The sequence below is a fragment of the Dermacentor variabilis genome, chromosome 11 (assembly GCF_050947875.1).
Source record: "Dermacentor variabilis isolate Ectoservices chromosome 11, ASM5094787v1, whole genome shotgun sequence".
Classification (NCBI taxonomy): Eukaryota; Metazoa; Arthropoda; class Arachnida; order Ixodida; family Ixodidae; genus Dermacentor; species Dermacentor variabilis.
This window is the reverse complement of record NC_134578.1, coordinates 2560798-2576370: the sequence shown is the minus strand read 5'-3', so window position 1 is coordinate 2576370 and position 15573 is coordinate 2560798. Positions and strand designations below refer to the sequence as shown.

The window sequence follows — 15573 nt, the reverse complement described above, 5'->3', positions numbered from 1 at the left end:
GGTGCCTATACTCCGATTGTAGCGTGCCGAATATCACGTCTAATATTCGGCGTTGGCATCGAGGCACCCGACTCCGACGGACAGGGCGCGTTGCATGCCGACAAGGCGCGTAAGCGAAGGTCATAAACGAAAATTGGTCGAAAGTTTAACGTTCAATTGCGCACGGAACTGCTCCGTTGCCTAGCTTCCATCGAGAAGTTCGGCCGAGCTAGAGCCGGGTGGACGGAAAAGAGTCACCGTGTCCCAGCTAGCGGAATTCCTCGGCCGTCGCTTCGGTCTTGCGCGGCGTTCGTATGCTCTCTCTCGGTGGTGGTTTTCTTCTCTCCGGCCATTCGCATGTTTGCTTCTTCAGCTCGCTTGAGATTGAGCAGAGCGCCCAGAGCTCATGCTTCTATTTTGTTTGGCTACTTTCCGCGCGCGCGTCGCCCCCACGGCCGCCGCATGACGTCGCCTGTTCGTGTCGCTAGAAAAAGAAAGGAGCCGTCGCTGCCGTCTCTCGCGCCCTGCAATGTACGCGGGTTGGAGAAAATGGCGGGTTGCTGCCGAAGGGAGAGGACGAGCGGGTGCTCTTTCTATCTGCGTGTTTGAATTTCTCCGCCCGCTCCCATTGGTCGCCGCTCGAACGGAACTCCGCCTACTTCGCGCCATGACGTCAGTAAGCAGTCGCCACATTGAAAAGTTGGCTACGTTCGCGGGGCGGCAGAGAAAACTCGCCCCAGCGCGCGGCGGGCGTTCAGCGGCTTCAGACGCGAGTGAGCGCGTTTGTGTGCCCGTGTCGACGGCCATTGGAAGACGAGTGTGTGAGTGCCGCTTGGGAGCTGGCTTGTGCAGACGCCACGAGACGACGAAACGAATCCAGTCGACGACGGTTTACACGCCCTGGCAGGATTTTGTGGGTGCCGCGTTCGGCGCGTTCGTTCCCACCACTGGTAGCCCCTCATTAGCGCACGGTGCGGTGATCGACACGAGAGAGCGGGCATGAGCGCAGCGATGGTTACCTCATTCTTCAGCGACTACGGCGCCAATGTTGTGTACGGAAAGGTATGCGCATCTCTTTCCGCACGGCGCTCTTGCTGCAACGAATTGTTCCCTGCCTTTCTTTGCTTGTTGAACATAAACATATCTGTGTTATTTTTTTTTCGAAGACTAAGGACATTATTTGCCGCGGACGTCCGCTTTTAAATCTTCGCTGACGCGTAGGAAAGCTGAGTGTTTAAATGAAGGCTCCAGACGGCATTCGTCACGCCTATTGACAGCGAGTAGCCATAATATCGTCGTAAACCTCCAGGAACACGAGTTCTCAACGCTGCATTGTCTGCGCGTGACCGTAACTCTAGGGAAGCGCCTGTTCCGAAAACTCGCGGCCCGAACCACCTGTTGCACTCGCCGCTCACGCCACCTGTTGTCTCGTCGCGCTGCGTCCCTCTGGAATATTCTGGGCGTTCGAAAACCGCCTACGCTTTCCTTCTGTTTGACCTCAAAACGAAGCTAGCTTTGGAGATGGGCTCGGCACTGCATAGCTTTCACGCTGTTGTGCGTCGGCGCCTCTAGAATCACTCTGCCCGGCCCAGCGAAAGCTATAGTTTGTTTCAGACTGCTCTTGGATTTATTACGTACAGTACATGTAATTTCGTCTTGTGGCCACAGGAGGATGAGTAAATCGCCAGTTATTACAGGCTTGTATATATTATGCTTTGTGAGGTAGCTGTGTGGAAGCAAGAGAGGCTATGGTCACCTTATGAACCGCGGTCTGCCATGGCTCTGATGACTCGCAAGCGCACCTAACTGACGCTATCGACCACCACGGGTTGTTGCCACCTCGTGTACTTATTCACACTGTTCGCACTTTTAGCGGCAGCGCTGCTTTCTGTTGGTGGCATTGACATGCGGATGCTCTGCCTCACTTGTGCGCCGTCATTAATGAGCCAAATTGCAGAGGGAGATTAGGCCTAGTGCACGACTTGAAAATCGAGAGGTGGGCGGTGGAACCACTTTTGCGTTCACGAAGCCATCTTCGGCATCACGCATTTTTGGCGCCGTTTAGGACCATAACGCTTTACAGCCGAGTCTTGTACCTTGTTCAATAGCGCCCAGTTTCATTAAGCATGAGCTTGAAAGCTCAACTTGCCAGTTTTTGCAAATTTTTAGCACTCAGAAACGGTTAGAGGTGCGTGAAAATACCGTTTTATGTGAGGCCACGGCGCTATCCCGCTTTGGTGCCGCGGTTCGGGCTGGTAACATAGAAAAGTGTTCTTTCACTTTATTCTCGCCTGCGCTCAGATGTTCACTGCGCGTGGACAGGCTGCCCTTCGCTCAATGCGTGAGAGTTTACGAGCCGTGGCGGTAGTGTCTATGGGAGCCGCTAGTATGGCGGTGCTTATGAATGATGATGGGTATTACATGGACTTGCCTAACTTTTTTCTGACTTCAAACGGCTTTGTGGCATTGGAAATCGATCATCTTCAAGATATTTCGTTATAAATTGAACAATTCCTAACGATTACGTGTCTGCGCAGATACGTTGCTGTGTTTAGCAACTTATTGCTTGGGAATTTAGAAAGGTGCAGCGTAATTACGTGGAGGCACGAGGACTGCACAAATCCTGTTCATCATTGGCATGCGCGATCGCAGCGCCACAGTGGTGATGTTTGCAGGAAACTCGAGGCGCCAAACGCGACGCCGCATTCATTCGCCCTCGAAGCTGCCCACGCGCTCTGCGTCACAGCGCAGTCGCCGCTCCAATCCTTTTTCCCGCAGCTGCGACCAGTCATTGAGGCCAGGTTGGAAGCAACGCACAAAAAGAGGGAAACTTTCCGCGACGCAGCCGCCTGTGACGTCGGCACAGCTTGAGCGCGCAGACCTTCCGGGAAGAGTCGGACCCGGTACGAGAGAACTCCAAAACAGCCGCAGTGCGACGGCAGGATGAGACGCGATCGTACGCCGAGGGCGTAGTGCATACGAGCCGTACGAAGGGGTGAACACAACCGACAACTTTTGAAGGTTAAACATTTGGACGCATGCATTTTGTTCTCGGGAGTGTGGCGTGGTTCAGTTATTTCTTATTGTTATCCGTTTGTTGCCACGTGGGTATATATGTTTCACCGAAGCTGCCGAGGTTACGTAACCAGCACTGTAATTTGCTGTTTCACGCGTAAACTTTCGTTGGCTATTTTGTGACGTGCAAAGCTCGCTACATCAGAAATGCATCAAACAAGGAAAGAAAGTGGAGACTGACCTCTCTCAACGCCCTACACGAAGACGAATCCCTGCGTTACAGCACGCGCGCACAGCTTTGGCAGCATGGCACGAGCGACAGTCGTTCGCGTACCAGCCACGGAAACACGTCTGCATCGCGGTTTGCGTTGTCGTCTCTGACACACACACATATATATGTGTGTGTGTGTGTGTGTTACCTTAAATCAGGTTTTCGTCATTGTTTGACGCTTATACTTGCGGAATGGCCGATATGTTACATGACTGAGGTCGGAGCAGCGCGGGATACATTTCTGTCTCTCGACTGGGAGAGCAGCGCTTCCTCTGCCGCTTTGAAATAAATCCCCTCCGGTGGGACCACAAGGCCTGTTCAAGCAACGAGGCCCAGTCGAGTCTCGACTAGCCCCTCCCCGCCCCTAAACACACACACACAGCCTTGATAAAGTGATCTCCGATGGTGGCATGCAGTCCTGGGACATTCGGGCGAACGTGAGAGTCTAGTTTTGTTTGTAACATTCTACACCTGTGAAAGAATCGTTTCGATCGTTGTCCAAGGTTTGCTGTACGCCTTGTGAGCGAAATGAAAGCTGCATCCGAGCGCTCTGTCCTTTGAACGCGCGTAGTGAATGACGGCAGAACGTGGCCAGTCCCGGTTGAAAACCTGTCGAAAGATCTACAGTGGTCGCACAGACCGAGGCATCACGGACTACTTTTTCCGCTTATTAACGTAAGTCGAGAAGGCGCCGCCACGAGGCGAGGAAAAATCCTGAAATTGAGACGCGGCCGTAAAGCTGCCTTCACATCGAGAACAGGGGTGAGACTCCAAGCGGTCCACTGTTCCTGCGCACCAAGCCGCAGCTGTAGTGGGCGTAGCACCCTCGGAACGAACGGGTGTCAGCCACTGCAGACCACAGGGGCATGTGCCGCGCACCTCCGATGAAAGTGCTGCCGAGGGGAACTGGTTTTCCCGCCTCGCGAAAGCTTGGCCTCGCACCAGAGATTGCATACTGATGGCACCGAACGTTTTTCTCTCTCTCCCGTAGAGCTCGGCGCGTCTTTTCGCAAGCCGGCTTCGGAGCCGGTTTTGAGGGGCGCTGTTGCGACCGTCTGGGATGTACGTGATCTCGTCTCGAGGCAGGCCCACGAATCACATTTACTTTCTTCATTTGAGAAGCTTTCCCATCGGCACGAATGAACGTGCGGCATCGCTGAATCGCTCCGTGTCTTAAAGTACGCCTCGGAGGCTCTCCGAGTTGGCGAGAACGCTTTCGGGTGCAACCCGTGGCTGGACCGTCCTGCGCTTGCGTCCCTCCGACTTTCTGCTGTGATCTTGGCTCGTTGCACGAACGTTGGCAGCGTGCGAAGGTCCACTGTGCGACCCTTCAGCGAGACTTTCAATATCCAGACCGTTTCATACATGGCGAATGCCATGGGGACTAGAGATACCTCTAGCAAATATATATATATATATATATATATATATATATATATATATATATATATATATATATAGTGCATCAGATACGAAGGAATTATTTGTCGTGTAAGTCGACATGCAACTAAATCTCATGTTCTTATGGTGCGAAATGTGGCGTAGATACTGCATGAAAAAAGGTACCGCGCATGCAGCACAAAGAAATACGTGATGGGGTCTCGCGTTGCACGTACAAGCACGAAGGCGCACAAATAATACGTAATGCGACGTAACCTTACGTCTGCAAGTTGTAGTATATATTTATCCCGCACAAGGCGTCGTGGATAGTGCACTGCGAAAGGAGCGAAGTGAAACTTCTGTGGCCGCGATGCTTCCATCGCCTCCGCCGTGTTGTCTGCTACGTGTGAAACAGAGCACACAACACTGCATATACTCCTGCCTTGTAGTTTGTGCGCATTGTACGCATGTTATGCGCGCCAGCGTCGCGTGTGGTCGGGCAGCTAGCATTGTCCGCCAAGAAAAAGATAATAAAAAATTCATTGCGCTTCTAGGATGGTGCCGTGCTGACTGGGTGCATATTGCATAAAGAACAGATAGCTTTAATCTAGAAAATGGTGGCGGTCCAGTCACATTATCAACCTCGTGAGACTCCTTATGCATTTTATGCGAATTGCCTTAAATAGTTTTCAAAATTAACTCTGAAGCCATTACGTAATATAGTCATCCTGGATACGGAGTCAGTTGCCTGTGGGACTGTATTATGTCAAGTGGCTTAGTCATATTCTTGCCATCACCTTTAGCGAAAAGTGACACTAATTTGATCTAGAGCAGTCTGTTGTCACAAACGATGAAAACCACCGGTGAAGTACGTTCCGCATATAGCGAGTTGACATGACAGTCAAGAGCGTGCCAACCTAATACAAGATTATCTTACACCTTCATCTTTAACGCAATTTTTTTTTCTTCCTTCATAGAACACAAGGGGGTGGTTACTTTCTGCACGTAGCTACACATGCTGCGTTCAGCTAATAGCCGCAGTATTTAAATGAAATATTTTTTTTTTTTTCAGGTTCGTAAGATACCAGTCGGTAATGACACTTGAAAAGCGACGAAGCTGACTTTGAGTCTGAGAATTTAACAAAAGAAAAAGGAGAGCTTTTTTTACTTTGTCTTTCTTTGTGCAGAACTTACGAAAAAATATTTTCACCTATGCATACTCCGCTCATCCATTTTTCGTAGCACCTGTGCAGTGTCTTTCAATTCGCGCTCATTACCTGTTCTCGATCTGTTTTCTAATATCGCAACTAGAACTAAACACTGCGCGTGAATGTGTCTTAGGGTTGGACCGAAGAAGACAGACGAAGGACACACGGGCGCGATGAAGTCGCTACGCCTGTCACCTTCAGTCTGACTTCTTCGCTCCAGCCCGAAGGACGTCTCCACCAGCTCGCGTAGAATCGTCTGCGCTTCAGGGTCTCCGTTTGTGGCCACCACAGCTCGAGAGGCCCTGAAGTTCGCCGCGTATACAAGCCGTGTTAATCGCCTGTCAGCATCGTCTGTACAGCCACGAAGCGCCGTGTGCGCCGCCGCCTCGCTACGGCGCTTCTGGTCGCTTTTGCCCGCCTCGGTGGAGCGGTGTCATCGCGTCGTCACCTGTCTGCTACGCGAGAACGTGGCGAGAAATGCGCAGTCCGCCGCATTTCGCTCCTGCCGTGGTCTCGCCACGTATCGCGCCCAAATCAGGCGGCATGCGTACAAAATTGAGTTTTCGACGGTGCCGTGAGGCTGGCTTCTTTCAACGAGAATGGTCTCCGTAGGTGACTTACGTGGCTTCGCGCTGTTTCGCTCAATCCCAATTTTAGGTCTCGTCACGAAAAGTGCGTCCCCGAACTGCAAGTGGGTCAGGATTGCCCCGCCGCCGTGAGCCCGTTTCTAGACGGCTTCTTTCGACGCTTTATTACCCCCCCCCCCTCCCACCTTTTTTTTTTTTTTTTCCTTGTACAAATGGCCCTTATGCAGCACGGTGGTTCTGCCCCAGATACGACTCGTACTGGGCGGTGGTAGTGAAAGCCCGTCTCTGCACCGTGAGGAAAAGCGTCTTGCGTTATTAGATCCTACCTTAACGCTAAGCAGCATAGCCGTACCTGCAGTCATGGTCGATCGAGCAGCAGTTATTTAGATCTCAACGGTAGTCTTGCATCCTGCGCATTTTCATTCGCATACTCACTAAATCCTGAAGTTCGACGAAAACTCGTCTGCCGAGGAAAGAACATGGCTGAAGAAACGCAGACTCGCCAGCTCAAAAAAATTCGAAATACAGATTGACGTTTCGGCGCCCAATACGGGCGCCTTGTTCAAAATGAACGAATGCATGATGGTCTTTATTATATATGCGTCAGAAGACGTAATGCGCTTGCGTACAACTCAGGGAGGGGTCCCTGTGCCCGGTTTATCGTATTGGTAGTAGATTGTACGCAGAATGATTCAAGGAGCAATCGGGATGATAATTTCTCTCTTTCGATGATAGAGAAGCTGAATGCCAATTAATACTGTATCCAGTATTTATTTATTTTTTGTCAGTCAGTCAGTCGTGATGCTCTGCCAGGGCGCTGGAAACCGTGTGTCCTTTGGCTACATCATTGTGGTGCTGCTGTATCCTTCCTTTAAAGTTCCCCGTCTCGCCTACGTAGCACGCCCGACAGTCCTGGCAAGGCATTTTGTAGATGACGCCTGGAAAATTTCCTTTTTCGAGGCGGTCTTTGACTCGGATGAGTTGTTATTTTAGCTTGCTTGAAGGGACGTGGCAGATTTGTACATCATAATCTTTGAAAATTCTTGATGTTGACTAGCTCACGCCTCGTGCATAGGGGAGAGACGTCCGTTTTCTTGTTTTCATCGGCCTTACATGGGGTTCAGCTGCACGCTTTTCTTCAATCTTTATAAAGTGGCCGGGGTAGTCATTGCTGACCAACTCCTGCGTCAGTAGTCGAGCACAATCGGAATGCACGGGTGAACAATGTCGAGGCAACAGATCGTTTTTGTCCAAGGGGACGGGCCGAATCAAAGTGCAGATATTTCCCTGTGTGGGTAGGCTTTCGATAAACACTTGTGAAAATGCCGGATGCAGTGCGCATGACTTGCAGCGTCAAGGAAGGGCAAGCGACCATTAACTTCTTCAATGGTGAATTCTATTGTGCTTTGGAAAGAGTTCAGGTGCTGCAGAAAAGATACGACGTCTTCGCCGCGGATAATGGAAACACGGTCGTCGACATACCGCAGGAACAATTTTGGGGCAGGCTGGAACGTCGTGAGGACTTTATCTACGAGGGCTTCCAAAGCAATGTTGGCACAAGACGCTGACACCGATGCTCCCATTGCCGTTCCAAACACCTGCCTGAAAAATTAAATGAAAAATATGTGTTGCGTAACACTAAATCGTCTGTCCTTTTTTTTTCTGCCCACTTTTCCTTTTTTCTTTTCTTTTGTACAGCTCGAGCTTCTGGAACACGGCTGCTGATTCGATCTCGTTCGTTGCATTATTGCCGCGGCTGTATACGTGTAGTCTAACGACCACTGTAAGGCTAGGTTTTCCTGCACGTATTAATAGTTCATGGGCGCCCGGCCTTTTTTTTACGCTTGGCGGTTAATCGGTGCGTGCACCATAAATAACATGAGCATTTAACGCATAACATTTGCGAATAATATTATTTACGCATGAAGCGCTCCTCACATACGGTGGTGGTTCTCTTCAAGACATATAGCGTGCAAATCCTTTGGTATGAGCACTATGATTACGTGAAACACGCAGGCTTCCCTCCTTGTGCGAGAGGTGCATTTTTCCTCTGGCCACAGAGGCCAGTGCGTTCGAGCCCAGCAGGGGCTGCCAGAGACGGGTGTGCTGTGCACTGGAGCAATTGTAAATGCGCGTCGGCTGGTCATCTTGGTACCGTGCGCATAGACTAGCATGAGATTTCGTTTATCTTCGCTCGAAATAAAGTATACGACATAACGAGTTTTACACATAGCGTACGAAAAAATAGAGGGGCAGTGTCAATGACATTGCGCATGCGCAGAGCCCAGTGTTATTGTACTCTTGCAATGTATACTTATCTGAATAGCCCATTCCGAAGTATCGCTCTCTCTATCAACGAGACTGTAAATGCGCGACCGCCTTTGCTCATTGACCTCGTCGATCGCCCGGTCATCGATTTTGAGGCTGTATGGTTCGCGTGCAGTTTGAATCCGTAGTGTCTATAGAGAGATAGTAACGAGTCATGGCACCCGCAGGCTTTGCCGGTCCCGAAGCCCGCAATACGAGGCGGCTACGGACGGGTAGCCCTTGGCACGGTAGGCGTGGTTCGAGGCTGTACAATGAGACGTCATATGCTAAATCGCGCACACGGCCCGCGTCCAGTCACGTCAAGTCCCTGCTGACACCAGAAAGCGTGCACAATGTTAAGTTAGTGCCACGAAACATCCTAGAAGGGAGCTACGTTTGTATGACGCCAAAGTGAAGCAAAACACTGCACACATGGACTGGGAGAGTGATTGCACCGAAATTGGTTCCTGACGGTGGCGCCCTCTTTTTTGCAGAACGGCGGCAACTTTGCGGCCTCGCGCCCGCAGCAGGTGCTGGAGTCGCCCCGCCGACACTCTTCCTCGGTGGTGGCGGCGGGCGGCCACGGGATGCACCACGTGGCGCCGCCGCCGCTGCGCCGCTCCACGTCCTCGGTGACGCCGGTGGTGCTGAGGACGACGTCGCCCAAGCCGCCGTCGTGCCCGCAGCAAGCCGGCAGCCGCATGGTGCAGAGCAGCGCCGTCAACGGCAACATGGTCAGCGCGGTGGGAGCGCTGGTCGGAGCCGCCGCCGCGGCTAGGGCGGCCGATCACCGGAAGCTGGACCGGAGCTACAGCGAGCCCGCGGACCGGAGGGCGTCGCTGGCCGGCCCGCCGTCTCCGACGGGCGCCGCGCCGCCCACCAGCCCACCGTCCGTGGCGGCGGCGCAGAACTCGAGCCGCTACAAGACCGAGCTGTGCCGGCCGTTCGAGGAGAGCGGCACGTGCAAGTACGGCGACAAGTGCCAGTTCGCGCACGGCGGCCACGAGCTGCGCACGCTGGCCAGGCACCCAAAGTACAAGACCGAGCTGTGCCGCACCTTCCACACGACGGGGTTCTGCCCGTACGGGCCGCGCTGCCACTTCATCCACAACTCGGACGAGTCGCGCAAGAGCCTGCTCAACAACATCAACGGCCAGGCCCAGCGACCCAAGGCGCTGTCGGTGGGCAGCTTCGGCAGCCTCGGCTCGGCGGGCGACCTGTCTCCGCCGTCGAGTCCGCTCTACGACGACCCCTTCTACGCGCCCTCGAGCAACACGGCCTTCTCCTTCTCGCAAGACTTCGCCGCCCTCGTGGCTGCCAACAAGGGCCACCCGGGCTACGGCTTCGGCGGCTCGCAGCCGGCGCTCGCCGCGGCGCTGTCGCCGTTCTCGGCGCTGTCGCTTCCCGAGAGCGCCTTCCAGTTCCCGGCGCTGGCCGCGCAGCAGCGCGTCGTCGAGGGACCCCCGTCGCCCGTCGACTCGCTCGGCTCCGAGCTGGACTCGATGAGCGTCAGCGCCTCGTCGCCGGCTTCGTGCGGGTCGCCGCTGACCAGGCTGCCCATCTTCAACAGGCTCGCCAACGCCCGTGACTCCGACTGAGGCGCCGACGAGGGGCTCCCAGTGCGGAAGCGCCGCCCCCTACCGAACCCCAGGTCCCTGCCACACCATTGACACGCGCTGTAGTCAACGAGCCTGAGCTGCATAATACGTCTGCCGACCCTAACCGAAGCTTGTACAGCACTGATGTGATCGGGGATTCTAAACTCCCACATGCTGCCATTGTTCATCGGTCACCGTTGTAAGTCTATGTTAATCCACGCAAGAGCACCACTTGGCAGGTTAGCTTCTCTGAAGATGGAAATCTTCCGAACCTGCTGCTCTTTTAGCTGCCTCAAGTATCTTCTGGAAGAAAGCATTACCATGATCACGTCAAGGAAGTACGTTTTCATCTATTTATTATTTGTGCTCATTCACATGTACCCTCGGGCGTCTTGGCAGTTCAGCTCAGTTTGTGTTCCCCAGCAGGTCAGAAGTGAAAGCATTTATTAGTCATCGACTCAGTTTGCAAGGATTTGCACACAGTTGTGTTTACTCAAAAGCAGGATGTAACAAATGATCCAGTAGAACTTGCTGGTGGAACACTGGCTTTCTTCACGTTTGGGCATTTTGGTTTGGCAGTGCGGACCTGGGGCTGCCATTTCTATGTTTACTTTGTTTTTTCAATGTGCATGTATATGCTAATTTTATTATTACAAATATTTAATGGCACACTGCTCAAGTCCTGAGGACCAAGCTTCCTGAAATGCAAGAGTAGCGAGAAACTCAAGAGACCAACAGAAAAGGAGCAACAAAATGTCAATGGTGCTCCTTCTATAGTCCAATACACGTTTGCCATAATACCTAGCTATACATGCCTATGCTCTCCAAACTGTTAGCAAGAGTGTTGCTCTTTGTGCAGTGAGGAACCTTGTCAGCTAGTTTTGATACCAGCCTGCTTGTGCAGGGATATTGCATCACGGTGTCTTGAGTTTCAGGTGCACTGTGTGGACAGTGCCAGAATATTTTGTTACATTATACGAGTCTGCATATGCAGCCTGGTTTTAGTTTTCATAACTTTTATTATGAAAAGAAACGCTTATGTTCTGGCTGAGCATCACCACTACTGTGCCTTCTTGTGTTTGGGTAAAGATAGGCTTACAAACTCTTTTATTTGTGTGCTACATATTTCAGGTTTTACAAACTATAGTGTGTGCTCGTGTTGTTCTCTTTGCCTCTCCATTCTTTCCTGTATCTGTCGTATTTATTTGATTTAATTATAATATTATTATATTAATTATATTATTATTATTATTATTCATTGTACACTATGTCATCGGTTCTGTCAAAACGTGGTGAGCGAAATGTGTTTGCAGTCAGCAAGGATGTCTGGTTATTGTTTGCTTTTTTTTTCTTTGCACAGGAATCTGCAGTTTTTAAGATGTTATATTGTTACCCTCGCCTTCTCTCAAACAAGCAAGCTTAATTGGATGTAAATTTATGGATTTGTCAACTAGACCTTGTACATAAGCACTAATGGAAAAAAGGAAAGAAATGACCACTTCTGGTACCAGGCAAGGCATATTTAGCTCTGTGAGCTTTCCTTTATTTATTGTATTATTTTTTCCTGGGGCGTAAAAGCCGTGAGTACCTTTCCAATAATTGTGCATTGCTGTGTAGAGCAGCACTAGTGGAGCCCTGGCCTGCTGATGGTATCTGTGCTGTTGACAATTGTCATCAACCAGTGACATATTAGTTTTTCTCAAGTGAAGTTCAGTTGGTGCCTGCATGTTTGCTCTTCATTTAAGCTACTGTTGTCCACTTGTTTATAATTCCTGCTGTACTTTTGTATTTAATGAGAATTTAATTTATTTATTGACATTGAGGCCTTTGTTGCCGGCTTTATTTTCATATTCAACCTAGGTTTGTGGCCTTGTTGCCCAGTCGTCCGAAGAGATGAATCCATTCTTTCTTTTCGCTCTGTTGAGCCTGTGCTGACACATCACTTGGCAACTTCTTTCCGAAGCATATGCTGAAGGAAAAAAACTAACATTAATTTATGTTGGAGACTGAAAAAGCTGTGCATTTCTTTTTTTTTTTTTTTTCAAATTGTTTTTAGAGGCATGACATGCAGCCTCGTGTCATTTTTAATGCGTAGAACAGCATATTGGTTTTCTTTTTACATGTATGTTTGCACAGAAGGATTCTCCCTTTAAACGGTTTGGCCATCAGCCATGGAGCTTCATTGCAATGTGTTCTTTGGGTTCACTTATGACTGACTTGTAGTTGAGCTTTATTGGCAGCAATGATGTGATGCTAACAGTCAATTGCAGTGAGTGCTTCAACTGATCATTTGTATGTGGGGGAATAGCAAGCAAAATGCAGTCTTCCACTATCATCCATTTCTTGTCCCTTTCCAAATCATCTCAACTCGTTATTTAAGACTCGCATCGTAGACTTAGACTGTCAGAAAGGATACATTGTTCAAAGTAGTGACACACAAACCGATGAAGTACACACACTACAAGATCTCAGCTCTGGTAAGAATAGCTGGTGGGCACTGTCGCCATGCTCTTAGCGCTTATTGTAGCCACGGTGGCGAGGTCGTCGCTATGAAAAAATACACGGGACTGCCGGTGGTTTCTCTACTGCCTTAAGCGTTTTTGTTGAAAACAAGTTGGAGCAGTTATGTCTTAGGCTGTTGTTAGCGTCTCAGGTCAGATATTGTTCTCTGGACTGACTATCTAAGGACTTCTAAAGACTCGCGCGACGGGTGAGAAGAATAAAATAACTTATTTATATGCTCTCTTGTTGAAAACTGTTCAAACCGTTTGCCTGATGCTGCCGAGCTGCATGCAATCCAGGACGTCCCAGTCAACTTCCTGTCGCTTCAAAAGTGATAAGCAGCGCCACGGCTTCATTTCAACGGTGCTTGTGATTATACTTGGCGGTGCCTTTGGCAGAGCGTCAGCTATCGAAGGGTTCCTGCAACGGACGAGGTTCGCCCTTGACCGGCGTCGATGCGTCGCGACGCTTCACTAGGGCGGCTTCTATGGCTCCAGCAAAACAGTGATTCAGGGAAACCTCATCGGGTCTTGCTTCTCGAATTTCAAAGTTGCGTTAATCCACGGCGTTTGAGGGGTGCGTGTGGTGACAGTCGCGGCCATTCCCGGCGCCGTTGCAGGAGCCACGCGCGTGGACGCCATGCTCGCGCTGGCCTTGCAGTGCCATTCCAAACGACTCGCAGCGGGGGATCTCGGGTTTCGCGAGGGAGGAGAGAGCGCGCTGTCCCGAAGCGAGGCGCACTCGTTGTGATAGGTGCGCCGTTTCCCCAGCCTGTCGTGCGCCCGCTGGAAAGTGCAGTCAGTGAGTTCGCACCTGGAGTCGAGTGGCGTCTTTGAAAATTGTGATGCTTGATGTGTGCTTGTTTGTCGCCGCCCTCGCGCTCTCTGTCGTATATCCCCAAGACCGCATCGTTCTTTTTTTTTACCGAAAGTGCCTTCCACGCGTCTTTTTTTCTTACTTCCAACGGACCAGACTGGAGGCGCAGAACAGGCCGCGTACGCCATTTTGTATCTCTTCTCTCAACCCATATGCCGCGCCGCCGCCGAGTATTATTGGCACTCGAGGACCAATTGCGCGCACTGTCTCGTGTAGACATTCCTGTCGATGTGTGCCTTGTTCGCCCACTGCGACGCTTTGCGCTGTTTCATACGGCGCACGCGAGAATCGCCGGTTTCCAAGTGGCCTTAACATTTGCAGTTCGAAGTACGAATAATATAGTGCATAGATATATATATATATATATTTTTTGTACAATAGCGATACGAGAACGGAAATTCTATATTGTTAGCCTCCCCGCCCTTCCCTCTTTTTTTTTTTCGGTTATATGTGCACGTTTGCTGTTTGTCTTCCAGCAGTACGAATAATATTGACAAGAAATGCGACCAACTTAAAAAAAAGAAATCAAGACTTCGTATTCTGAAGAGATTTGTCTTTTACTTATGTGTGTGTGCTTGTGTCATACCTTAATGGATTTTGAGAGAAACAAATACAAGATGTTTAAGTTATTAAACCATTGTGTGTTGTGTGATATTTATTTCGCGTCGCTGACATACACGAGAACGGGCAGCTTTAGCCGAGCGTCACTCCGCTCGCATTTCACGAGAGGGGAGCGTTCATTTCGCGCTTCAGCATTTGTGCCGGCGGCCAACGATCGACGCGTGGTCGCATATAAACCAAGCGCAGCGTCGCGCTCAGCCTGGCAGCGTTGTGCGCATGCGCACGAGCGTTCCGATTTAGGGGGAGCACTAGCGGAAGCTCGGCAAAAGCTGTCTAACGTCGAGCCAGTGGCTCTCGACGTAGGGCGCGGGGCCAGCCTCCCGCAGCCATGTCACGCGCGGCGCTCGAGTCAGAAAAAGACAAAAGAAGGGCACGCCACGAACGAGCAAACAGGCGGCCGATGCTCGACCGCTGCAGACCAAGTTGACTCCCTTCGACGGCGTCTACACCGGACGGCAGATTGAAAGGCCCCCGCGTAAGGTAAGGCGCGTCCTTAAATTGCTGCCTATTGGGTGGGCATTGATGAACACCGATGCAGGAACGACTGCAAGCAATCCTCCGATGCGCGTGTCAGTTGTGCCTCTGTGCCGCGCGTACTCGGCTGCGTCGGTCAGGCGGCAAGCGCGCAGCTGTTGGGAGCCTTGCGTGCGGCTGTGCTGATGACTCACTACCGCGGAGGAAGGCCACGCTTGAAACGGCCACGGGCTGACTTTAAGGGAAGGGGCAGGTGATTTGCATACCTCCCAACATTTACGTTTTTATCAAAGAATGGCTGAGATTTTAGACAGCGCTTGGGAATGTCGTAATTTCGTCTTTCCATTATATAATTTTTTCGGTGCCCTATTTAAGACGGCTGAGTGCCGGGAAATAGAAATTGTTGCCGGCTCATTTTTCGAATCTAGCCAAATTGCTGCCAACCACTGCACAACTGAAAAGTGCAACGGCCGCAAGAATTTACGCCGCCGCTGCTCGCCGAATGTTTCATTCGTAAACTTTATCAACATTTCCGTTTGCATGTTTCTTCTGGTTATCACGGTAGTGCAGTTCGAGCGCCTGTTCACAAGCGTCGTTGTAGCATAACAGCCTTTCATGGTTAACCGGCCAACATGCCGAGTAATATTTTTTTTTCTATTTCGAAACAAAATATGGTATCTTGTGGCCACGGCTGTATATATATATATTGCTATACATATACAGTGTGTTTCACGTAACTTGAACCAAGGATCTTA

General features: G+C 50.8%; 1 protein-coding gene across 4 annotated transcripts in view; it reads left to right on the top strand.

The window, feature by feature from the left end:
• Positions 1-681: 681 nt before the first annotated feature.
• Positions 682-15573, top strand: part of LOC142564697 (mRNA decay activator protein ZFP36L1-like) — a 462788-nt gene continuing 447896 nt past the window's right edge. For all 4 annotated transcript variants that reach the window (XM_075675826.1, XM_075675824.1, XM_075675825.1 and 1 more), the window contains exons 1-2: positions 682-1041; positions 9242-14824. In XM_075675826.1, coding sequence (XP_075531941.1) covers positions 979-1041; positions 9242-10345 — 1167 coding nt within the window. In that variant the 5' untranslated portion in view covers positions 682-978 and the 3' untranslated portion in view covers positions 10346-14824. The remainder of the gene's footprint in view (positions 1042-9241; positions 14825-15573) is intronic.